Source organism: Papio anubis, chromosome 4 (genome assembly GCF_008728515.1).
Source record: "Papio anubis isolate 15944 chromosome 4, Panubis1.0, whole genome shotgun sequence".
Classification (NCBI taxonomy): Eukaryota; Metazoa; Chordata; class Mammalia; order Primates; family Cercopithecidae; genus Papio; species Papio anubis.
In genome coordinates, this window is record NC_044979.1 from 99,134,553 (window position 1) to 99,161,012 (window position 26,460).

Consider the following 26,460-nt stretch of genomic DNA (forward strand, 5'->3'; position numbering starts at 1 on the left):
CCACTGAAATATAAAAGATCATTTGAGGCTACTATGAACACCTTTACACACATAAAATAGAAAACCTAGAAGAGATGGATAAAATCCTGGAAAAATACAACCCTCCTAGCTTAAATCAGGAAGAATTAGATACCCTGAACAGACCAATAACAAGCAGCGAGATTAAAATGGTAATTAAAGAATTACCAACAAAAAAAGTTCAGAACCAGATAGATTTACGCAGAATTCTGCCAGACACTCAAAGAAGAATTGATGCCAATCCTTTTGATACTATTCCACGAGATAGAGAAAGAGGAAACCCTCTCTAATTCATTCAAGGAAACCAGCAACACCCTAATACAAAAACCAGGAAAGGACATAACCAGAAAAGAAAACTACAGACTGATATCCCTGATGAACACAGATGCTAAAATCCTTAACAAAATACTAGCTAACTGAATCCTATAACATATCAAAAAGAAAATCCATCATGATCAAGTGGGTTTCATACCAGGGATACAGGGATGGTTTAACATACACAAATCAATAAATATGATACACCACATAAACAGAATTAAAAACAAAAATCACATGATCATCTCAACAGATGCAGAAAAAGCATTCAACAAATCCAACATCCCTTTATGATTAAAACTCTCAGCAAAATCAGCATATAAGGGACATACCTCACTGTAATAAAAGCTGACAGCCAACATAATACTGAATAGGGAAAAGCTGAAAACATTCCCTCTGAGAACTGGAACAAGACAAGGATGCCCATTCTCACCACTCCTCTTCAACATAGTACTAAAAGTCCTAGCCAGTCCAATCAGACAAGAGAAAGAAATAAAGGGCATCCAAATCGGTAAAGAGGAAGTCAAACTGTCATTGTTTGCTGATATGATTGTTTACCTCGAACACCCTAAAGATCCCTCCAGAAAGCTCCTAGAACTGATAAAATAATTCAACAAAGTTTATGGATACAAGATTAATGTACACAAATCAGTAGCTCTTCTATACACAGTGACCAAGCAGAGAATCAAATAAAGAACTCAACTCCTTTTACAATAGCTGCAAAAATAAAATAAAATAAAATAAAATAATAAAATAAAATAAAACAAAATACTAGGACATAGCTAACCAAGGAGGCAAAAGACCTGGAGAAATTGGAACTCATCTATTTTGGTGGAATTGTAAAATGGCCCAGATACTTTGCAATAAAGTTTGGCAGTTCTTCAAAATGTTAAAGAAAACTACAAAACACTGCTGAAAGAAATGATAGACAATACAAATAGACAAGACAAATAGAAACACATCCCATACTCATGGATGGGTAGAATCAATATTGTGAAAATGACCATATTGCCAAAAACAATCTACAAATTAAATGCAATCCCCATCAAAATACCACCATCATTCTTCACAGAATTCAAAAAGCCAATTCTAAAATTCATATGGAACAACAACAACAAAAAGCCCACATAGCCAAAGCAAGACTAAGCAAAAAGAACAAATCTGGAGGCACCACACTACCTGATTTCAAACCATACTATAAGGCCACAGTCACCGAAACAGTGTGGTACTGGTATAAAAATAGGCACATAGACTGATGGAACAGAATAGAGAACCCAGAAATAAACCCAAATACTTACAGCCAACTGATCTTCGACAAAGCAAATAAAAACATAAAGTGGGGAAAGGACACCCTTTTCAACAAATGGTGCTGGGATAATTGGCTAGCCACATGTAGGAGAATGAAACTGGATCCTCATCTCTCAGCTTATGTAAAAATCAACACAAGATTGATTAAGGACTTAAATCTAAGACCTGAAACTATAAAAATTCTAGAAGATAACATTGGAAAAACTCTTCTAGACATTGGCTTAGGCAAGGATTTAATGACCAAGAACCCAAAAGCAAATGCAATAAAAACAAAGATTAATAGCTGGGACTTAATTGAACAAACGAGCTTTTGCACGGCAAAAGGAACAGTCCGGAGAGTAAACAGACAACCCACAGAGTGGGAGAAAATCTTCACAATCTGTACATCTGACAAAGGACTAATATCCAGAATCTACAACAAACTCAAATAAATCAGTAAGAAAAAAATCCCATCAAAAAGTGGGCTAAAGACATGAATAGACAATTCTCAAAAGAAGATATACAAATGGCCAACAAACATGAAAAAACGCTCAACATCACTAATGATTAGGGAAATGCAAATTAAAACCACCATGCAATACCACCTCACTCCTGCAAGGATGGCCATAATCAAAAATTCAAAAAATAGTAGACGTTAGCATGGATGCAGTGATCAAGGAACACTCCTACACTGCTGGTGGGAATGTAAACTAGTACAGTCACTATGGAAAACAGTGTGGAGGTGTCTTAAAGAACTAAAAGAACTACCATGTGATCCAGCAATCCCACTACTAGGTATCTGCCCAGAGGAAAAGAAGTCATTATATGAAAAAGACACTTGCACACAGGTTTATAGCAGCACAACTCGCAATTGCAAAATTGTGGAACCAAAAGCAACCCAAATGCCCATCAACCAACAAGTGGATAAAGAAACTGTGGTATATATATATACACACAAAATGGAATACTACTCAACCATAAAAAGGAATGAATTAATGGCATTTGCAGCGACCTAGATGAGATTGGAGACTATTAAGTGAAGTAACTCAGAAACGGAAAACCAGACATCATATGTTCTCACTGATACGTGGGAACTAAGCTATGAGGACACAAAGGCATAAGAATGATACAATGGACTTTGGGGACTTTGGGGGAAGGGAGGGAGGGCGGAAAGGGATAAAAGACTACAAATAGGGTGTGTTGTACACTGTTCGGGTGATGGGTGCACCAAAATCTCACAAATCTCCACTAAAGAACTTACTCATGTAACCAAATACTACCTGTACCCCAATAACCTTTGGAGAAAAAAAAGTTTTATAAAATAGAGACAGAAAAAAAAAAGTTGATTCACACACCTAAATTGTGAATGCTTGGATGTTTTCCAATAACCAACGTAAGTATTAGTTTTTAAACCTATTTTTAACTTGACTAAAGTGAAATAAAATTAAGATTCAGTTCAAAAAAAAAAAAAAAAACCAAAAGCATAAGTGATGAAATAAAACACAAATTGGATTTTATCAAAATTAAAACTTTTGGACTTTGATGGGCAACATCAAGAAAATAAAAAGACAACCCAGAGAATAGGAAAAAAATCATATCTGATAAGGGACTTGTATTCAGAATATATAAAGAACTCTCAGGTTGGGTGAGGTGGCTCATGCCTGTAATTCCAGCACTTCGGGAGGCCGAGGTGGGCAGATCATGAGGTCAGGACATTCAGACCATCCTGGCTCACACGGTGAAACCCCGTCTCTATGAAAAATACAAAAAATTAGCCAGGCGTGGTAACATGCACTTGTAATCCCAGCTACTCAGGAGGCTGAGGCAGGAGAACTGTTTGAACCTGGGAGGCGGAGGTTGCAGTGAGCCAGGATCACGCCACTGCACTCCAGCCTGGGTGACAGAGCGAGACTCCATCTCAAAAAAAAAAACAAAAAACAAAAAACAAAAAAACTCTTACACCTCAATAATAAAAAACAAATAACCCAATTAATTAGCAACCCAATTAACAGGCAAAGTATTTGGATAGACATTTCTCCAAAAAACATAAAAATGAACAATAAAAAGCACATAGAAAGATGCTCATCGTTCATCATTAGGGAAATGCCAATCAAAGCCCAATGAAATAGCACTTTAAATCACTAGGATGGCTAGAAACAAAATGTCAGACACTAACAAGTGCTGACAAGGATATGGAGAAATCGGAACTCATCCATTTTGGTAGAATTGTAGAATGGCCCAGATACTTTGCAATAAACAGTTTGGCAGTTCTTCAAAATGTTAAATATAGATTTAACATATGACCCAGTAATTCCACTCTTAGGCATCTATCTACCCAAGAGAATGGAAAACACATATTCACACCAACACTGTACATGAATATTCATAGCAGCATTTTTCACAATAACCAAAAAATGGAAACATGCCAAATGTCCATCAATAAATGAACGGATGAATAGAATGTGGTATAACCATACACAGGAATATTATTTAGCAGTAAAAAGAATGAACATGCTACAACATGTATGAACCCTGAAAACATATAAAGTGAAAGAAACAGTTACAAAAGGCCACACACTGCACAATTTCATTTATATGAAATATACAAAATAGGCAAATCCATACAGACAGAAAGTAGATTAGTGGCTGCCAGGGGCTGGAAGAGGAAGTGGAAATCATTGCTAATGGATAGGGGATTTTTTTCTTTTTTCTTTCAGATACGATGAAGATGTTCAGAAATTAGATAGTGGTGATGGCTGCAGAGAAAACTGCAGTTGCAAAAACCACTAACTTGTACATTTGAAATGAGTGAATTCTGTGGTATGTAAATTATATCTCAGTAAATCTGTTACAGAGGCTGGTTGCAGTGGCTCACACCTGTAATCCCAGCACTTTGGAAGGCTGAGGTGGGAGGCCTGCTCGAAGCCAGGAGTTTGAGACCACCCTGGGCAACAGAACAAAACTCCATTTCTACAAAAAAAAAAAAAAAGAAAAAGAAAAAAGAAAAACCAACAACATTAGCCAGCACGTGCCTGTAGTCCCAGCTACCTGGGGGACTGAGGCTGGAGGATAGCTTGAGCCTAGGAGTTTGAGACAGTACATATGACCACACCACTGCACTCCAGCCTAGGTGATAGAGCAAGATCCTGTCACAAAACAAAACAAATGAAATCTGTTAAATAAATAGTATACCCTTTACATAGCCTTCACAAATGTTAACATTTTACACAACCATTGTATAATGATCAAAACCAGAAAATTAAAATTGATAAAATATTATTTCTTCTATAGTTAGTATTTCTTCTCATAGCTCAGATTTTCTTCCTGGAATAATTCTGGAATAATTCATTTTATAAAGAATATAAAAAATACATTCTTTAGAAGCTCCTTTAGTGAAAATCTGTTGATTCTAAATGCACTTGAAATAACTTTTTTGTTAAATCTGAAAATACTTTTATTCTACCATTTTACTTGAAATATAGTTCTAGATTATTATCTCATTTTAGTACTATGAAGATGTTATGCCTTCCATTGCTGTCATTGACAAGTCTGTCAGTCTGATTGTCCACCTTTTGTAGATGGCCTGCCTTTTCTTTCTGGACTTTTAAAACATTGTCTTTGCTTTTTGCTATTGTTCAATTTCATTAAAACCAGCTGAAATATGAATTAATTTTCTCTTTCCCACTGCTTACTGTATATAACAGGCAATTATGAATAAAGCTGCTATAAATATCGCTGTGCAGATTTTTGTGTGGACACAAGCTTACAATTCATTTGGGTAAATACGAAAGAGCATGGCTGCTGAATGGTATAGTAAGAGTATATTAAATTTTGTAAGAAATTTTCAAACTGTCTTCCAAGGTGGCTGTATCATTTTGCGCATTCCCACCAGAATGAGAGTTCCTACTGCTCCACATCCTTGCAAGCATTTAGTGTTGTCAGTATTTTGGATTTTGGCTATTCTAATAGGTCTGGAAGTGGTATCTCATAACTTTAATTTGTACTTTAATTTGTAATACCCTAATGACATATGATATTGAACATCTTTTCCTTTTCTTCTTCCTTTTGTTTTTTTTTTTGAGACAGGGTCTCTGTTGCCTAGGCTAGAGTGTGGTGGCAGTCATGACTTGCTGCAATCTTGAACTCCTGGGGTCAAGCAATCCACCCACCTCAGCCTCTTAGGTAGCCATGACTACAGGTGCATACCACCACATCCAGCTAATTAATTTATTAATTATTTTTATTTTGTAGAGACAGGGTCTCTCTATGTTGTCCAGGCTGGTCTCAAATTCCTGGGTGATCCTCTCACCTTGGCCTCCTGGAGTGCTGGGATTATAGACATGAGCCACTGGCACCCAGTCAACATCTTTTCATATGTTTACTCACCATCTGTATATTTTCACTGGTTAGGTCCCCAGGTCTTTTGCCCATTCCTAAATTGGGTTGTTCATTTTCTTATTGTTGAGCTACAAGGGTTTTTAAAAACATATTTTGGTTAACAGTCCATTATTGGATGTGTCTTCTGCAAACATTTTCTCCCAGTCTGTGGCTTATCTTCTCATTTACTTGACATTGTTTTTTGTAAAGCAGAAGTTATTAATTTTAATGATGTCCAATTTCTCAATTATTTCTTTCATGGATTGTTCCTTTAGCATTGTATCTGAAACATCAACACCATATCCAAGGTCATTTAGATTTTCTCCTAAGTTAATGTCTACAAGTATTATAGTTTTATGTTTTACCTTTAGGTCTATAATCCATTCTGAGAACATTTTTGTGAGGGGTGTAAGATCTGTGACTAGATTCATTATTTTGTTTTGTATGTGGATATATCCATTTGTTCCTGTGCCATTTGTTGTAAAGACTATTTTTGCTACATTGTATTATCTTTGCTCCTTTATCAAAGATCAGTTGACTATATTTATGTGGGTATATTTCCAGGCCCTCTATTCTAGTCCATCAATCTATTTGCCTATTCTTTTGCCAATGCCATTCTTAATTATTACAATAAATAATATCTTAATTATTGTAGCTTTACGGTAAACCTTGAAGTTGGGTAATGTCAATCTTCCAACTTTATTCCTCTTGTTCAATATTGTGTTGGTTATTCTGTGTCTTTTGCCTCTCCATAGAAACTTTAGAACAATTTATCCTTATCTATAAAATGTTACTGATATTTTGATTGGGATTGTATTGAATCCATGGATCAAGTTGGGAAGAACTGACATCTTGACAATATTGAGTCTTCCTATCCATGAACACAAAATATTTTCCCAACTATTAGTTGTTCTTAATGTCTTTTATCAGAGTTTTGTAGTTTTCCTAATATAGATCTTATACATATTTTGTTGCATTTATACCTAAGTATTTCATTTTTGAAGGGTGCTAACATAAATAGTCCTGTGTTTTAGTTTCAAATTTCACTTGTTTATTGGGAGTACATAGGAAAGTGATTAACTTTTATATATTAACCTTATATCCTGCAACCTTGTTATGATTAATCACTTATTAATTCCAAGAGGTTTTTTTGTTGATTCTTTTGGATTTTCTACATAATCATGTCATCTTCATTCAGTCATTATCCAATGCTCTTTTCTTTATATAGATGTGAGTTTCTGACCTATATCACTTATCTTCTCTTTGAAAACTTATTCTAACATTTCTTACAAAGCAGGTCTACTAGCAACAAATTCCCTCAATTTTTGTTTGTCTGAGACAGTCTTTATTTCTCTTTCACTTTTTGAGGAATACTTTTGCAGGGTGCAGAACTCTAAGTTGGTGGGTTTTATTCTCTCAGCACCTCAAATATTTCACTCCATTCTCTTCTTGTTGGCATGATTTCTGAGGAGAACCTAGACGTAATTCTTACCTTTGCTTCTCTATTGGTAAGGTTTTTCTCCCCTTTGGCTTCTTTTGAGACTTTTTTTCTTTATCTTTGTTTTTTTGAAGTTTCCATATGACTTGCCTCCTTTTCTTGGTTATTTGATTTTGACATTTATCTGGCTCCATGTTTTCTGAGCTGCTGGGATCTGTGGTTTGGTGTTTTACATTAATCTGGGAAAGTTTGCAATCATTATTGCTTTAAATATTGCTTCCATTTCCTTCTCTTTCTTCTTGTTCTGGTATTCCCTTTATGGTATGTTACATCTTTTGTAGTTGTCCTACAGTTAAGGCTAGTCAAAAAAAACTTTTTTAAGTCGTTGTTCTCTTTACTTTTCAGTTTTGGAAGCTTCTATTTATTGCATTCTCATGCTACTCTTAGCTGAGCTGTGTCCAGTCTGATAGTGAGCCCACCAAAGACATTCTTTATCTCTGTTACAGTGTTTTTGATCTCTAACAGTTCCTTTTGATTCTTATAATTTCCATATCTCTATTTTCAATATCCATCTGTTCTTGCAGGTTGTCTACTTTTTCCATTAAAATCCTTAGTATGTTACTCATAGATGTTTTGGCAAGTATTATCTTGATTCCTAAGCCAGGCAAAGATATCATAAGAAAAAAGAAAACTGCAAGGCAGTAACTCTGACATTCATGCAAAAATTATCAATAAAATATTAGCAAATCAAATTCAACAATACATCAAAAAGATTCTACAGTATGATCAAGTGGGATTTACCCGTAGCAGGCAAGACTGGTTTAACATAGGTAAGCCAATCAAAGTGACACATCACAGACTGAAAGACAAAACCACATGATCATCTCAATTGACACAGGAAGTATTCAACAAAATCCAACATCCTTTTTTGATAAAAACTCTCAACAGTTTGCGTATACAAGAAAAGTCCCTCAACATAAAAAAGGTCATTTACAAATGACCTTTGGCTGAGTCCTCACCCCACCCATGGTGTTTTAAACTCTCAGACAGGTCCCTATGGAGCCTCTAGTAATTTACCAATTACAGTTCAGGTTTTCCTGCCTCAGCATTTGTTTCCATGGAGGGTTCTACTTACGGGTTTGCTCTTGTTAAGTTGTGACTCCCCATATTCACCTCTCTCTCTACTATGACCTCAGTTTCGACAAATCTAAAAACAGTTCTTGATTGTATTTCAGTTTGTTTGGCTTTTTACTGTTGTTACAATGGAGTGGAGACTTCTAAGCTCCTTACACACTGGACTGGAAACAGGAAGCCTGCCCATTCTTTTTTATTTCTGTTTTCCAGGGTTTCTTGCATAACTTTTGAATGTAGCAAGAACTCAAAGGCTTTTAAAAATTTGTTGAACATTTTTGGTAATAGCTTATATATAAATAAATAAGCACCTTCTAACCACCAGGCACTCTTCTAAGTGTGTTTACATATATAATCTCATTTAAACCTCACAGAAACTCACACATAAATACTGTTTTTATTCTTGTTTTATAGACAAGGAAGCCAAAGCGCAGAGAGTTTAAGTTTCCTGTCCCAAAGGAGCATAGCCAGTGAGTGGCATAACCAGAACTCAAACTCAAGATGTGCAACTAAAGAACATGTTCGTAACCACCATACTGTATTAACCAGCTAACTCCTAAAAGTCCTGATCATGTTTTGACCTCATTCAGTCACAAAGAATTCAAATAGTCCAACAGATTGTTTCTCATTCTAGTTATTTTGGAAACTGCCAATATGATATTTCAATTTACCATCCAAACATCTGAAATTACTGAAAGGAAAATTTGAGTATGCACCTCCTGTATATCATTGTAAGAAAAGGATTATGTTTTCATGTAGTTTACATAGAAACTAACATAGTTTACAGAGAAGCTAATTTTTATATAAAAACTACATGAAAACATAATTCTAGAAACCCAGGAAGGTCTTCCTTCAACCATTAGAGATGCTCCTCACTGGCTAAAATGAACCCAGTGCTCGAAAAAGATCTCTACTTCCTATGAATAGAAACCGGCATGCTATTTTCTATGACAAATTAGTACCGAGTCTTACATAAATATGACTTTAATGGTACTAATGTTTTAAGCCAACCTAGGTTGTTCTGATTCCTGTTCTGAACATTGAGGTTCAACATCATTAACAGACAAGCCAAAGATAATCACTATCCTGAGGGCTTTGCCAGCTGCGTGAGTGAACATGCTGTCTGTTTTAGCATCAGCCATTTTTTGGTCTGCATTAGATTGATGGCATATTTTGTTCTGTTTCTTTATGGAAATATGGTTTATCTATATCAATAAACTCTTCTTTTTCTAGCAACCGATTCAGAGTTGAAAAGTTTATGCCGGGCACGGTGGCTCACGCCTGTAATCCCAGCAATTTGGGAGGATGAGGCGGGTGGATCACTTGAGGTCAGGAGTTTGAAACCAGCCTGGGCAACATGGTGAAACCCCGTCTCTACTAAAAATACGAAAAAAAAAAAATTAGCCAGGCATGGTGCCATGCGCCTGTAATCCCAGCTATTGGGGAGGCTGAGGCAGGAGAATCGCTTGAACCTGGGATGCGGAGTTTGCAGTGAGCCACGATCGTGCCACTGCACTCCAGCCGGAGCAACAGTGCACTCCAGCCTGAGCAACAGAGTAAAATTCTGTCTCAAAAAAAAGAAAACAAAAGAAAACAAAAGAAAAATTTAGAAAATATTGGATTCTGATTTTATTGGAATTCATAGTGGTAGGTTTAGGATACATGGGCAAGAGAGACAGAGATGTTTAAATATAAAAATGCAGGTTCATCTCTAATCAACATATTCTCCTTTATCAATCAAAACATAAAGAGAGTTTATGTCATCAGGTAAGCTGTTTGTTCCACCCTATCCCCACATGGCTGACAAAGGAATCATACTCTAGTTAAATTTGTACAGTGAGGCCAGGCGTGGTGGTTCATGCCTGTAATCCCAGCACTTTGGAAGGCCAAGGCAGGTGGATCACCTGAGGTCAGAAGTTTGAGATCAGTCTGACCAACATGGAGAAACCTCATCTCTACTAAAAATACAAAATTAACTGGACATGGTGGCACATGCCTGTAATCCCAGCTACTCGGGAGGCTGAGGCAGGAGAATTGCTTGAACTCAGGAGTTGGAGGTTGCAGTGAGCCAGTTGTGCCACTACACTACAACTGGGCAACAAGAACTCCATCTCAAAAAAAAAAAAAAAGGTTTGTACAGTGAGAAAATACATCTCCCAAGGGTGCAAATAACACATACCGAACTTCCTTATCTGCTCTCCTCTCAAAAAAACTCACTCTTTCCGTTCCTTAACATCACATTACAGAACATCATCTTTAAGACATGAATGCTAACCTCTTTCTGGTTTAACAAATTTGTGGATAATAAGCACCTAATGGATTATGGACAGGTTTATAGATATATTTTTGATACAGCACTAATCATTCATTCATTCATTCCTGACATCTGCTCCAGGCTGGTGGTGGTATGGGTGTCAGACTGAGAGTCTGCACATTAGAGTGTGCCATGTACAACTATGGGGGTAAAGACAATGCATTCCGAGAGCTCAGAGAAAAGGACAAACAGCAGTACCTTCTGGAGGTGCTCTGAGAAGGCTTGAAGCAGCAAGCACTAAGGGTCACTACCTGCACCCAAGTAAACCAAACACAAGGATGGCTGAAATGCTGGCCTGACCTAGTTAAACCCTTTCTTTCCTAGAAAGTAAGTATATCATCAAGTTTTGCAGGTTTATAATGGGTTTGTAGACTTGGCATAGCATTGGTCTCAGACTATTTTCAACAATGGTTATGTGTCCAAAACTGTACTAGGAGCAAGACCCGAAAATGGGCCTCCTACGTCTGGCATATTCTAAACCACAGTCTAGTTAGGGTGCATTGGCCAGGGACTCCCTGGATGGTATTGCAGATTGTGCACTGAACATTAATAAGAGACACCATTCCTAATACAGACATTATAGAAATGAATATTCATCATGCCAGCAAATGGCAGTAAAGAGTCTGGTTTTAACTAAGGTAAAACCTTAGTTATCAGGACAATTTCTGAAAGATGGAAATAAAGTATCTTGAGGAGAGGATGCCTTTTTTCTAATTCATTCAAAAATCCTGTGGGCAGTTGACTGCCCTGTTTTTTGTTCATTCAAAAAAGGATATAGGGAGGAAGTGGATCACTCAGTGGTGGTCTTCCCAATCATTAGTACAGGCATCCTTCAGAGTTGCCCCAGAGACGATCCCTCGGGCAAAGGCTAACAGCACTGGAGGACCAGAGGAGGAGCTGAGAGTGTAGTACGAGGAAAGAAATAATACACAGGATGACTTTCCCCATGTCACTTGCTCTTGGTGTCCTCCCTCCCAGTGGGAGTTCTAGGGCCCATGCCTCTTTGCCTGAACCTCCAGGGCTCCTTTTCTGTGACCTCACTCTCCACTGGCACCTCCAGCAGCAGAGGCAGAGCATTTCAACCAGACAGCATAGTGGCTTGACTTGACCTACTTCCAAACAAGGACCCTTTCTCATTCATCATTTCAACCTCACAGCCTAAGGAGAGACTCAAAACACTGTGGCTGGGTAAAGTAAATGAATACAATCATTAGGTAAAATGCATTTTTAGAATAACCAGTTGATTTCATTTATCCCTGACGTCATTGGGATTAATGTAACAAAGCAATACATAACAGAAATCTGGCTCTTACACACGGTCAGTCATCTTTTTGGCTCTGCAACTCTTCCTTTCTCAAGAAAGGATGAGAAATGGTATGTGACAAAGGGAACTTCATTTTAAGGAATGATCAGGGGAAAGTGGTTAAATTATTTTATTTTATTTTATTTTAATTTTGAGTTTTTGCTCTGTTGCCCAGGCTGGAGTGTAATCTCGGCTCACTGCAACCTCTGCCTCCCGGGTTCAAGTGATTCTCATGCCTCAGCCTCCCAAGTAGCTGGGATTACAGGCACCCGCCACCATGCCCAGCTAATTTTTGTATTTTTTAGTAGAGAGGAGATTTCACCTTGTTGGCCAGGCTGGTCTCAAAATCTTGACCTCAGGTGATCCACCCACCTCAGGCTCCCAAAGCACTGGGATTACAGTTATGAGCCACCACGACCGGCAAAAGAGGTTAAATTAAAAGGAACAATATAAAACTTTGAATTGGAAATCAAACAAAGAAGGGGTTGGTATTTATGTTAGTGACACATCATAAAAGTTTAAAAAAAAAAAAAAGGCAGGACTCAAATTACAAATCACCTCTGCTCTTGGTAATCTGAAAGTTCCTAAAATAATAACTGAAGTAGCTCTCTTACCTTATAATTATTCATGATTTCAGTTAACCATGGCTTAACTGACTGTACTGTATCTTCTCGCAAGTACTTTTCAACTACAGTTCCATCATTAAAAGTCCGATTTCCCACGTGGATGGCTTGTCTCACCTCTGGGAGTGACAAAAGTTTCACATAGTAAAGCTGATCCTCAGGTTCCTGGCAGAAGGGGGCATCGGAAAGACATAGGGAACATGATTGGTGGCAGGAACAGCACGTTGGGAAAAGCTGTGAATGTCTCATAATATACAACAGGAACAAATGTGATGGGACTATTAACTTGTCGCCATTCTTGAAATTTTAACTCAGAGGTTTCGAGGTAATTTAGGTGGAATCTTTTTACTAACAGGAAACCTGAATGACGTGATACTCTTAGAGCAAATACAGGATTTTCCTTTGCAGAAACTAATATTTTGCAATCTGTGACTCCCATTAGCAACCCCTCTAGAGGCAAAGATTGAGAAAACAAAAGAGGTGAGATTATCAAAATCGATTCACCCCTTGTTGGTGGTTCTTTGGAAAGAAGGTGAAATGGATCACAAGGGCCAGGGTGGTGGCCTGCTGGATTTAAAGCCAAGAATTTCTTTTCTGTGGTCTGCTGTTTATTAAAACCACACACACACACAACTGGATTAACTATAATAAAGGGGAAAAGATGTCAAATGTGAAAAGAGATGATGCTTTATGAAGGACAGAAGACAGAAGAAAAGTTGTCCATGAAGCTCATTAAAAAAAAAAAAAACTGCAATAAAGTCTCTATAATAATCATTATACTGAAAGAAAGGAGTAAATGCTTTTTTAAAAAAACAGTTACACAAGGATTTAAAAAACTGTTAAAGTTTGAGTTTGACAACTCTGTGCTTCATCAACAACTTTTGCTAACTATGAATATATTATGTTGTAAAGAAAAAAAGATATCACAAATTTTGTTTCTGTCTTGTCTACCACATGTTTTTCTCTTGGTAGAACCTAAATCCAAAACTGCAGCACTGGCGAATTCCACTGAAACTAACATACTTTATTTACAAACTAGTTCATAAATCAGGCAATTTAAAAAACAGAATGCATTGTCATAAGCATTAGACAAAGATTATACAAATTCAAACACCTACTTTGGCTCCTTCTGTTTGACTAATTCTACACAAAAGATACCAACTTTGGTCTACTTTTATGAAACAAACTACTTGAATACTTTGAGAAATATTCCAGAAGGCTTGAAGTAAGGGCCATACTAAATGCATTAAACCTCTTAAGTTAAAAGTAAGACAAAGCAAATATTTTCATTAAGGCTTTGGCAGTTTTGATTATCCAAGTGTCTTAAGTACAGAACAAAGAATGTGGGCATTTTCAAGAGACTCGTAAACAGACTTGAAGCTCTGGGACCTGAGACCCAGAACTCCAATCCCAGCCTGTGTCCTTCACAAAAAAGCCTCTATAACAAGTTCTACTGGGGGGAAATTATGTTAATCAGAAGTTGTTTTGAGTTATCTGAAATATCACACATTCTCAGTGGTCAGATTATAACATATACAACACTGATGAGGAAAAGATCCTACGGGTTAGTAGACCACATCATGCAAAACAGTTTGGACATGCTGGTCTAGTATAAAGTCATCTATAATATTTCCCAAATCAAAGGAAGTTCGGTTTTGCCAAAAGTTTTAAGCAAACATTATTATGGTTTTTAAAATGTTGTCATTACCGTGCACCGCAAAAAGTTATAGTAATTACTACATCCTGTAACATTCTGGAAGTAAGAAGGATCACTTGTTAAGTCGCCGTCTAGTAGTTTATCCAGTATCTAGGTTGGGAGAGAGGGAGAAAGAGAGAAAGAAAACATCAGCGTGGGTAAAAATGTACAGACATTTGTCATTTCCTTTATTCAACAACTTTTTCATTCCTCTATTGTTTCATCCAGTGCCCACTTATTGTGCATATTCTCTGTGCTAGACACTGCCATGGCACTGGAGAAACGGCCATCAACAAAACAGATCAATGGTCCTCCCCCATAGAGCTTTCATTCTAGGCGGGGGACAATAAGCATTTCTAAGTAAATTACGTCATGTGGTAGACAGTGACAAACTCTTGAGTATGTTAGGGAATGGTAAGGAGAAAACTAAAGAGGAGTAGGAAGTATCATGCGTGTGCATGTGTGTATGGGACACTGTGGAGAGGAGGTCACAGAGGATCTCACTTAGAAGGTGACATTTGAGTAAAGACATGTTGGATGAGAGGAATAAAGCCACGCAGACATCTAGGGGAAGGAAGGTTCCAGGCAGAGGACACAGCGAGCTCAAAGGCCTTGCCTATGGAAGTAAACCTTGTGGGAAGGGTGCCTTAACATGGATCACGAACTGCTCACCAGATGACATGGAGAGAAGACGCAGGATAAGGTGCAGCTTCAGGTTTCTGGAGCTGGTGGAAGTTATCTTTGGGCTGACATTAAAAAACCCAGTCACCAGCTGAGGGGGAGAGCAATCAGCATGGTTGCATGCTTTCCTCCAGCCATTGTCAGCTACGTGGAGACAAGCACAGCCTGGCAGAGGGGGAGATTGAGCCAGGGCTGTGATTCAGCCAAAGGAGTCGGAAGAAGTGCAAAAGAGGTTTGGGCTTGGAAATGTATGGAATGACTGACCCTGGGTTGAAGACAGGTAATTAGAGAAATGGAGACTTAAGGGTGTTAGAGATAGTGGAGAGGCAGGAGGATCAATGGATTGAAAGGTAGTGAGGGTGCAGGGCTGTAAGACTGGTACATTAGCGGAAGAGAGCTAGGACAGGAGGTGGTAGTTGGAGAAAGATGTTTGAATGTGTGATTGTGGATCAGCTGCCAGCTTTTTAGGGTATGAGAATCAGCAGCTAAGATGAAGAGGAGAACATGATCATTGAAAAACAGGAGGCTGAGGCACCAAGGACCACATCCTAAAAGGATCATCAATGTGGATCCTGGAATTATGACAAGAATAATGCTGGAGAGAGCGACAGGGAGGAAGGAGCTCAGCTATTCAAATGAGAGAGAGTAACCAGGGGTTGGTAGACAGACACAATTGGAAGTGGTCAGAGGCCCTGTCTGAGGACAGGAGAGTCAAAGCTCAATGCTTTAGGAGGAGGCAGGGAACATGATCTGAAAGTCACATGATAAGCAAGGAAGACACCTACTCCACCTATGAACCAAGAGATACAGAGAAACTAAGAGAGAGAACAGCCCCCACTCAAGAGGACCACAAGGACTGCAGCATCATCAGGGGAGAGCCAGGTTTCCGGCAAAGCAAGAGGCTGAAGACATGGAGGGGGGTTGTTGATGATGATATTACGTTGTAAGGAGTTCTTATGAAAGGATTCTAAGAAATGAAGTCAGCACATCTTAAAAACAATCTATCAAGTACAAAGTTAGGTCTCTTATCAGATAAGGTATTATTATTCTAATTTTATGGGTGAGAAAACTGAGACACATGAGTTTAAGCAACTTGCCAAGGATACCCCACTAATAACGTCAGAGGTGAGATGATCAGGCCACAACTCCTGAGCCTGCACACTCAACCACGCACTCACTGGCTCCCAGCAGTCAGCCTGCAATGCTTCCTACTTGCCAATTCCTTCTGGCCATGTTTCAGTGTTTGAGAAATATTCTCATTATTGTATTCATATCCTCTTTTTTTTGAGACAGAGTCTCGCACTGACACCCAGGCTGGAATGAAGTGGCGAGATCTCAGCTCACTGCAACTTCTGCCTTCCAGATTCTAGCAATTCTCCTTCCTCAGCCTACCGAGTACCTGAGATTATAGGTGCCTGCCACCATGCCCAGCTAATTTTTTTTTTTTTTTGTATTTTTAGTAGAGATGGGGTTTCTCCATGTTGGTCGGGCTGGTCTTGAACTCCTGACCTTGTGATCCACCCGCCTCGGCCTCCCAAAGTGCTGGGATTGCAGATATAAGCCACCGTGCCTGGCCTGTATTCATATTCTTTTTCAAACGTGAAAGAACTTATTGAAGTTCCTATTGCCATGGGGAGAGAGGCCAAGAAGGAAAAGGGTTATCGCCGTAGAAGGCGGTATGGGTGGAGGTGGTAGTAAGTATTCTCTACCAATGCTACCATTGCTCAGGGCCCCACATCTGGTTGTGCAGCTCCATGGTGATGCCTGTGGCTAAGGGGTGCGAAGGGACAGGGAACCAGCCAAAGTTCTGCTTGCTGAGCTGGACAGCCTGGTTCAGGGCTGCATCTGGAGAACTGGCCACCTCTTATCCTCACACAATGGAGTCATCTGCTTGCCCAGTCCTGAACCCACAGGACTGCATCACCACAGAGGAGGTGCTTTTTCTAATCTGTTCACCCAGAGGGGGCACCATAGGCCAGGGTCATTCTGAATGCACACATCATTTCTGAAATTCATTGTTAGAAATAATCTTCAACACCAATGGGAAAATAAAATATAAAGTCAACCTTGAAGAATAACTTTGCTTTTAGAAAGAGTTAAAAGTCATTTGTTGGCTGGTCGCGGTGGCTCACAGCTATAATTCCAGCACTTTGGAAGACCGAGGTGGGCAGATCACTTGAGGTCAGGAGTTTGAGACCAGCCCAGCCAACAAGGTGAAACCCCATCTCTACTAAAAATAAGAAAAATTAGCCGTTCGTGGTGGTGAGTGCCTGTCATCCCAGCTACTCGGGAGGCTGCGGCAGGAGAATCGCTTGAACCCAGGAGGTGGAGCTGCAGTGAGCAGAGATCTTGCCACTGCACTCCAACCTGGGCAAGAGAGCGAGACTGCATCTCAAAAAAAAAAAAAAAAAAAAAGTCAGTTGTTGTCAAAAAATAACATGGGTGGTTAGGACCTGTGAAGTTAAGAACTTTGTGATTCAGAAAATCATCATGGAAAAGGAGGTAATACTGGACAGCGGATCAGCCATTTTATATCTTGCAGAATATCTAAGACACCCCAGGATTTTTATAGAATGCCTGCAAATTACCATAGGAGAAATACTGTGGTGGAAATGCGGGGAACAATTCCAGTCCTCAGCCTGCCACAATCCATTTGTGTATCCTTCGGCAATTCATTGCTATCCTCTGAGGCTCGGCATCCTCTCCCCTCACCAGTAAGTGTGTGTGTGTGTGTCTGTGTGTGTATGTGTGTGTGTCTGTGTGTGTGTGTGTGTCTGTGTGTGTGTGTGTCTGTGTGTGCATGTAAATGCATAGGGACAATAGATGACCTATCTCTAGAGTACTCTCCAGCTCTGAGTTACTACTCTTTGATTAATTAAATCATTTTAAAGGATCAGAGCATCAAACAGGCTTTATCATTTTAGGCTTGAGATTCTGACATTTATATTCCCTTGGGTTTCAGGATTTGTTGGAGTCTTCCTTTGCAGTCATTGAAACACATTTCAACTACAAATTGTTTACTGTCCTAAGTATCATTTTATCTATTTTCCTTGAAAAAGCAAAGGTCTTGTTTTAATTCATCACTCAAGATGTGGGACCAATGGTCAAAAAGACATTCCAAGCCTTCAAAGGTTTTGCCTGCTTGGGGTTCCAGTTTCTGATGTATCCGGTTTGGGATAGATTCTAACCTCATGGGTCACGTTCTCATTATCTCTGAATACACAACATACCTGAACTTTTCTACAGCTTCACTAATCCTGTAGGTGTTTAGCCTGCTACATTATGTACCAGTCATCTTTCTGCTTTTTTTCTCAATATGAGCCTCTCAAATGCTCTTGCTCTTGATATTGCTTTATCCCTGTGTGCTTCTTTAAAAACATATCAAATGTTTCATTTGCAAATTGGTCTCATGCCACATAAAATTTGATATTAATTCTAAATAGTGAAGTTTCACTCCTTTGTCCCCTCTCTGACTACCACAGCAGAAAGTCTTGAAAATAATATCATTGCAAGTGGAAGCATGATCCTACATGTCCCCCAGGAGATCCCTCTTCCTTTGTGTTTACAATTACACAAGAAATTCTGAATCCACACTTTGCAGCCACATTTAGTGTCCTGACTCAGAGAAAGGAGAGCCTGGTGGAGCTCTGTAGGATGGCTCAGGACTCCCTTTGCTCCAACCATTTGCACAGCTAGCTGCTATCAGAATTCACAGCAAGGGTGGCCACTGCCTTGGTAGATTTTCTGATAGTGTCCCGACACCCTACTTGTAAAATGAAAAATAACTTTGTGTTATCCTCCACCTTCTCTCCAAGGTTGCACGTCTCCTATTTTGATCTGAACTGGCTGATCTGCAGTGCTCTTAAGACTTAATATCAGATTTCTGCTTTAATAACAATAACAACATTAGATATACTGTTACAGAATGTGTCTAATAACAAACAAATTAAAGCTCTCAAAATTCAGACCTTGCCTCATTTACTACTGTGTCAAACATGATAGCTCTATAGTAAATGTGGCAAAAAGTCTCTCAGGGAGATTGTTTACACATAGCTCTGTCTGCATTGTCCAAAAAAAAAAAAAAACAAAAACTTCCTGTATCCTAATATTTAGTATATTCTTACACTTTAAATAACCGAGAAAGAAAAGAGTGATGAACATAATTATTTATTCTCAAGTTTAATTTTAGGTGAGCAGTGTAAGGATATGCACAAATACCAATGCCCCTTTGTAAGAGTTTCAAATTACTACACTTTATGATCTTTGTTCCCGACACGTGTGTCACATGTCATTTGTTACACACTGTGGTCATTTCTCCCAGCTGAAACCCTGTTTGTGGATATAAAACTCTTCTACATGGTTTAGAGCAGATGGTGAAGCATATGCCTCTACTTCCTGGGTTGCCTTTCTTCTGATTTCCATATGATAGGGTCTGCCTTGAGGGCCTCCACAGTATTTAAAGAAATCAAAACAGTTAATGAAAGACACAGTTAGATAAACACTCCAAGATGATCTCAGGCTTAAAATATAGCCAAAGTAAATTCAAAGGAACACAGACAGTCCTTTTCTTTATTATAAGGCCACTCAACTCGCCTCCCGATCTCGAATGGAATAACAGAGATATACCTTCTTAACAAAAAAATGCCTGAGCACCAAGGTGTTCCTACTGACCCGCCCCCCTCCCCAGATGGTTTTAATTGCTCAAGGGCAGCACAAGGCCCCTAGAACTCACTTCAAAGGCCTGAAACCAGTTCTGCTTCCTGATGTGTTCTATGCATTCGTGGCACTGCTTCTGGAAGTACTTTTTCTGCTTCTCATCCAACAAGCCAATTTGGTACAGGAATGCCGCATAGCCCCCTATAATCTGAGGACAAAAAAGACACACATCAATGCCACAAAGGGAGAAAAAGAGACCTTAAGGAAGCCCATTTGCTTGGTGAAATAATCCTTTGTAATTGTTAATCTTGTGCTGGTTAGCCAAGTAGGATAATTACATGCACACACATATACACCCCACAACACACACAACAGAACACAACACAATACACACACACATATATTTGCACTGACAGCCAATGTAAGCTGACACAGTACATCGATACGTTGAAACATTTGGTAAAAATTAAGAGATTTAAGTCATAAAGCCAACCGGTATTTCCCTTATCAAGTTAGACCTCTAAGAGGAGCCTTCCATCTGATAAAAAGGCTTTTAATCTCCCTAAGAGACAAAATAGAAAGTCAAAAGGAGACACCTACTGATTCGGGATCAGAATATCCATCTCCAATAGCAATTCCTTTCAGGTTGATCTTCTCCTCCTTCACCGGGTTGAGGGAATGGATGAGGTGTGCAATGGCTGGCACATATTTCCCTGCGTAAGACTGAGAAGGACAGATGTTGAAATGGCCAATCACAAATGGATGCTAGTAAAATTAAATGTACTTAAGTTAATTAAAATCACAATGAAGGAGCAATCTTTCCACATGAGGTATACTATCTATTTCCTAACCCCGCATTATAGATTCCATAATAGCAAAAACCTCTGTCTTCCAATTCTTTTCTCGTCTCAAATAGCACCACATGACATGCACAGGTTCGATGCTCAAAAAATCACAAGTGAACATGTAATAAGTGAACATTCTAATTTCCTTCCAAAATAAAATAACTTGGGAGAACACAATTCTGCCATGTGTTAGGCGTCTCTTGCCAGAAAGCTCTATTCAAAGATTAGAGGGGAAAAAAATCTCAAGTTCAAAATTAAGATTTCAAAATCTGATAATGCTGCAAATTTTGAAATCAACATGTACTAATGGAATACATGTTCCATTAGTAGAAAGGAAAATAATATTTACTGCCACTAAAATTTTCACTTAAACTCATCTCTATTTCCAACCTTTTCTAGCACAAGGTCCTTTTTCAAGGTCAAAATATTTTGTAGATATCCTTCCCCCAACAAACGTGATAATAGTTCTACTTTTAGACTGTGCTGGAAGAGCTACTATTGACTCAGCAATATTTTTCAAATAATTTTGCATTTTGCATTCTTTCCATCAAAAGTTGCCTTCTTGATATCTCCACTTGTATGTCTAATATTAAACTGCAGACGTTCAAAATAAAGCTCCCAATCCCCAACCCTGAGGCAGCCTCCCTTTCAATTCATGTTAATTCTGTTTTTCTGCTGCTCAGGCCAACAATCTTGGTGCCATTCTTTATATCTCTCTTTCTCTCATATTCCACAAAAGTCAATCAGCCAAGCTTGTCAGCTCTACCTATTCTATCAAAATCTGTCCAGAGTCCAATGTCTTCCACAACCCCTTCTCCATCACATCATCTCTGGCCTGGATGACTGCAGTAGCCTCCTCATTGGCCTCCTTCTTTTGCCCTTATCCTTTAATGACTTCCCATCTTCCCAAAAGCAAAGGCATAAGGGCTAGCATGATCTGCTCCATTCTCTGCCCTCAACCCCTGCTACCCTCTTGCTCATTCCTCTCCAGCCCACTGGGTTCCACGCTATTCCTTGCACATACCAGGCACATGCCTGCCAGGCCTTTGGACTAGCTGTTCCCTCCACCTGGAATGCTCTTCTCACAGGCATCCATATATATGGCAAATTCTCTCAATTTCCTATATTTTTTCTTTCCTATTTCCTTAATACTTATCATTCTCCAACAAACTTTTACTTACTTATCTCATATACTGTTATGCTCCTACCCATACTAGAATATAAGATCTGTGAATACAGGGACATTTGTCCGTTTTGTTTACTTGAGTTCACTATGACTGATGCGTGTATTTGTTAGTGCTCAATAAATAGTTGTTGAATGAATGAATCTTAAAATGAATCCACAGACACCTGAAAAAGAGCAATGCATCTATGTTCAAAACAGACTAGAGACACTATGTGGATACCTGTGAGTTCACAGCATCTCCAAGGCTCTCCAGGGGGTCTGTAAGTTCAAAGGCTGGGAACCCCTGAACGCTCTTATTTTATCCATACCATAATCATATGCTGAAGATATCATTACTCCCATTTCCAGATGAGGACACTGAGGCTCAGAGAGGTTAAGTCGTAGAGCCAGAATTATACCTGAGCTGACTGACTCCAAAACCTAAACTCCTTCCAAGCAATGATAAAAGAAAGCCATTAATGTAATTTATCCAAGATCTCCTCATTGATGCAGCTCTCTTGTGCAATAATAATTATTTAGACAAAGTATTGAATCAAAGCAATTTATCCATTCATACTTGCAAGTATATTTTAGCTTCCTTGTGTAATATAAAGATATGTCCATATGTCTGAAATTTGGTTTGTTGTCTAACTGTGCTACATTCTCTTGTTAGTGACAATAAGTGAACATTTATCAAATAAAATTTCTGTAAAATGACAAAAAAGCATATTTCCCTGAGTAACCATTTTACTAGTAAAAATGTATTATTATATAGTCTTTATTCAATGATAGTTTATTGGGCAATTCTTCTGTCAAAGGCATTGACATGGTATGCCTCTGTGTCCTCAACCAAATCTCATCTCCAATTGTAATCCCTACGTGTTGAGGAAGGGATCTGGTGCGAGGTGACTGGATCACTGGGGCAGTTTCCCCCATGCTGTTCTCATGATAGTGAGGGAGTTCTCACGAGAGCTGATGGTTTTAAAAGAGCCAGTTTCCCCTGCGCATGCTCTCTCTCTCTCGTAGTATCTTTACAGCAGTGTGAAAATGAACTAATACAGGCATTATACTAGATACTTGAGGAGACACAAAAATGAATAAAGCACAAAACTTGCCCTCATAAAGGTCACAATTGCTTTCAAAACTATATTATGGAAACCATGACTGACACATGATAGAGCAAAGTTTACCATTTCTTAGATTATGATTTCCATAATGTATACATTGCCTAGCACAAAGTAGGTAAATAAAAACATACTTGATAAATGAATGACTTATCTGGCATTACTTCTAAATACTTTTTCCCTATCAGAAATTGGTACAAATGCTAAAAAGTTTATCTTCCAGTGATATTATCACTCCAATTTTCTTGTTATAAGACCTGGTAATAAAACATCTCTCTTGACACTTTCTGACATGGAAGGGCATGTACTTTAAGTTGCTGTGTAGGTAGTCATGAGAAATGTAGGCTGAAACATCTGCATTTTTATGGCACCTTCCCCCAGTGACCATCATGTGTATCTGGGTATCTGGGATACATCCAGACAGGGAATTAAGAAGGAACACCCACTCAGTTTTTGAGCATTACTATGAGCCAGGCTACCTCACCCACTTTAAGCCAATTTAAGATGAACATTATTTTCCAATATTTTACAGTGATGAAAACAAGGGCCCATGCATTTCATTCACATGCCTGGCTGGAATTCTACCCTGGCTTGGCTGTCTCCGCAGCTCCCCTTTGTCATATCTAATTGCATTTCAGTCAATGAAATCTTTTCTATTGAGAAGATACTCTTTAAAAAAAAAAAAAGCCACCATTATTATTATCATCATTATTATTTTTTTAGACGGAGTCTCGCTCTGTTGCCCAGGCTGGACAGTCAATGGTCCTGGAATACACCATGAGTCTGAGGTCCCCTAAGGTGGGACTACATCTTGGGTTTATCTACTCCAGGCTTGCTAAGCTGATCATTTATGAAAAACAAAACAGTGAGATGAGTAGTACTATAACCATATCCAAAATGAAATTCTTCAATATTCAGTCCACATCTGCCAACCTCGCAGTTTTTTTTTCTAACTTTCTAATGACTATCACACACTTCCTTGCTTTGTGTCAGTGTGACAAATCCGTCATTGCCTTTTTCATTAATCATTCCATTGGTTGAGTGACTCAGGCTGTCACAGAAAAGAAAATTATAGAATTATTTTTATGGAAAACAGACACTGAAACATTGTAATAAAATTTCAATTATTTTCACTCTCCTTGTTGAGAGAGGTTTTTTTTTTTTTTGGCAAGATCAGACTCATTTATTCTTTTTGAATCATTTATTTCTCAATTTAATGATTCTCTGACCGCCATTAAGTACTTCAAAAGACAACCGGGTAATAAATCAAGTATGTTTTATTTTACCTCATTTGCCTTTTCCTGTATATATTTTATAGAACCCCATATTTCGGGGGAAGAATTTAGGTGTGACTGCCTTATGGATTAGAAATCGACTATATGGTCCCTTAGGCTTATAACAGTGATTCTGTAATTTTATGAACTATTACTTCTTTTGTTCTGAGTTCTAATGAAAACAGCAACAACAACCAGAACTCTTGGTCCCATGGCTTCTCTGACCTCCCCATGGTGTTCACCAGTGTGGGCAGCAGCTGGTCAATGAAGCCCCTGAAGTCTGTGAATTAACACGAACTTTCTAACATGGGATCAGACGCTGGCCTCATAAAAGCTCAAAGCAATACCAAAGCCATTTTAAAAAGAAAGAGGGAAAGTGTGGCCAGAAACTATCTGAACACATATTATTTTAGAATTTGGCAGGGACCTTCAAATGAGAAACTCAGCCAGATAAACATAACACATCGAACAGAATTCAAACTAGGTTAGCACTCAACACATCAGAATTTTAGGATGTCCTTATTATTCCTTTCTAATTATTAAAGGAGCTTCAAGCTGCAATTTCCAGCACTGCTCTTACTTGGTTAATTTTTCCCATGGTGACCATATTTCGAGCGACCTCCAACAAGAAGGACCAGAGGTATTAGGGTGTGTTTGTACATGCTTGTGTTTGTACATGCTTGTATTTGCTGGAGCTTAAAGAGGCAATAAACTTCCAATTTTCCTCCTACATCAGAAGGATCTCAGAATTCAGCTCTCAGTCTTTTATTTCTCCCAGGAGAGAAAAAGGCCTCAACATCATAGTTGAATAGTAGTTTTGAATCTTGGTCTGCGATTTTTTTTTCCAGCCTGATGGAAATCCCGTGAGGAGTACATTGTACTTGTAAAAACAGAGAGAATGCAATGTTTGGTTAATTATCCAGATGTGTAAAAACACAATGAAATTGGATGTAGAGAAAACCTGTAATTGTGTCTTTTGCCTGAATCTCTCTTTTCTTATATGTTTCAACAACATACGGAGCCTACTTACTGTAACCTGCCATTTGGTTACACTCAAGAAAGGGGAAAAGATTTCATAGCTAAAGTCCAGCTTCAATCAGCTCCTCCAGAGGAAAACAAACAGTGTCAGAGAATAATATTAAAATGGAAACAATGTCCTCTTACAGAAATTTCACATATGGTAGCAGTTACTATTGTTTAAGCTACTCTCATTTGACCACATTTCTCTGAAGTTTAGTAGGAAAAAAATAGATACACTTATACAGTCATTCTCTGCCTTGCTTCTAGGTACACATTTCATGGCAAAAAAATTCACAACTTTGTCAGTGATAATGAGCAACGGCTTTTGAAATGAGACACAGCTAAACCTGGACACAAAGTTTCACCATCCGCAGGCCTTAGTTCCTATCCTTTGCCTGGCAGGTGCAAAGAGGGAGTTGTCAACTTCAGCAATGGTACACTGAGGATCCTGAGGGTCATTCTAAGCTCCTTGCCCTGCTTGAACCCCACTTTCCCCAGCTACACAGGAGAAAAAAAAATCCTTCTTTGAAGAATTCACTACTGGGCTGGTGAGAGCTCCTCTGTATCCCTAGAAGGAATCAAGGCGCACTGCCCTTCTGGAATCAGTCATATCATTCCCTTGTTCTCCAGCTCATCCCAGGCACAGACTACGATAGAGCTGCCACCCATTTATGGGAGAAGACCAGAGGGAACAAGACAGCTTCAATGCCTCAAAGAGAACTTTATACACACATTGAACACCCCAGGAAAGCCACAAAATCTGGTGAAAACCTCGGTGTAATGGGTACCATGTAGCAGCCAATAGGGCAAGATTAGGCTAGGGTGACCTACTTTGGCTTCATCTAGCCTAGGGTAGAATCTTATTTCCTTCAGTACCATTATTTTATCTGAAGAGAGAAGTGTGGCCTTAAAATGGTCAGTTTAGAAAATTAATGAATGAGGAAAGCTGGAATTTCAGTGTTGTGGTAACCTCTATAACTTCCTAGACATTTCTAGACCATGCGTCATCTAATTTCAAGACCACATTGCTGCAATTAAAAAAAAAAAAAAAAGCCTTCCAACAAGAATATGACTTTATCAAAGCATCTATTTCTTTTGGAATATGGGCTTAAAAAGGAACTTGCAAAATCTACAGGCATAGACTTATAGCAAAAACATTTCGATCTATAGCCAATTTTTAGTCACATAAACTT

General features: G+C 38.7%; 1 protein-coding gene across 5 annotated transcripts in view; it reads right to left on the reverse strand.

Moving 5' to 3' along the window:
- CPVL (carboxypeptidase vitellogenic like) overlaps positions 1-26,460 on the reverse strand; it is a 205,553-nt gene that overhangs the window by 61,178 nt on the left and 117,915 nt on the right. For all 5 annotated transcript variants that reach the window (XM_009203175.4, XM_021935228.2, XM_003896159.4 and 2 more), the window contains 4 exons: positions 20,440-20,562; positions 19,916-20,047; positions 14,515-14,613; positions 12,798-12,971 (listed from right to left, as the gene is read on the reverse strand). In XM_009203175.4, coding sequence (XP_009201439.1) covers positions 12,798-12,971; positions 14,515-14,613; positions 19,916-20,047; positions 20,440-20,562 — 528 coding nt within the window. The remainder of the gene's footprint in view (positions 1-12,797; positions 12,972-14,514; positions 14,614-19,915; positions 20,048-20,439; positions 20,563-26,460) is intronic.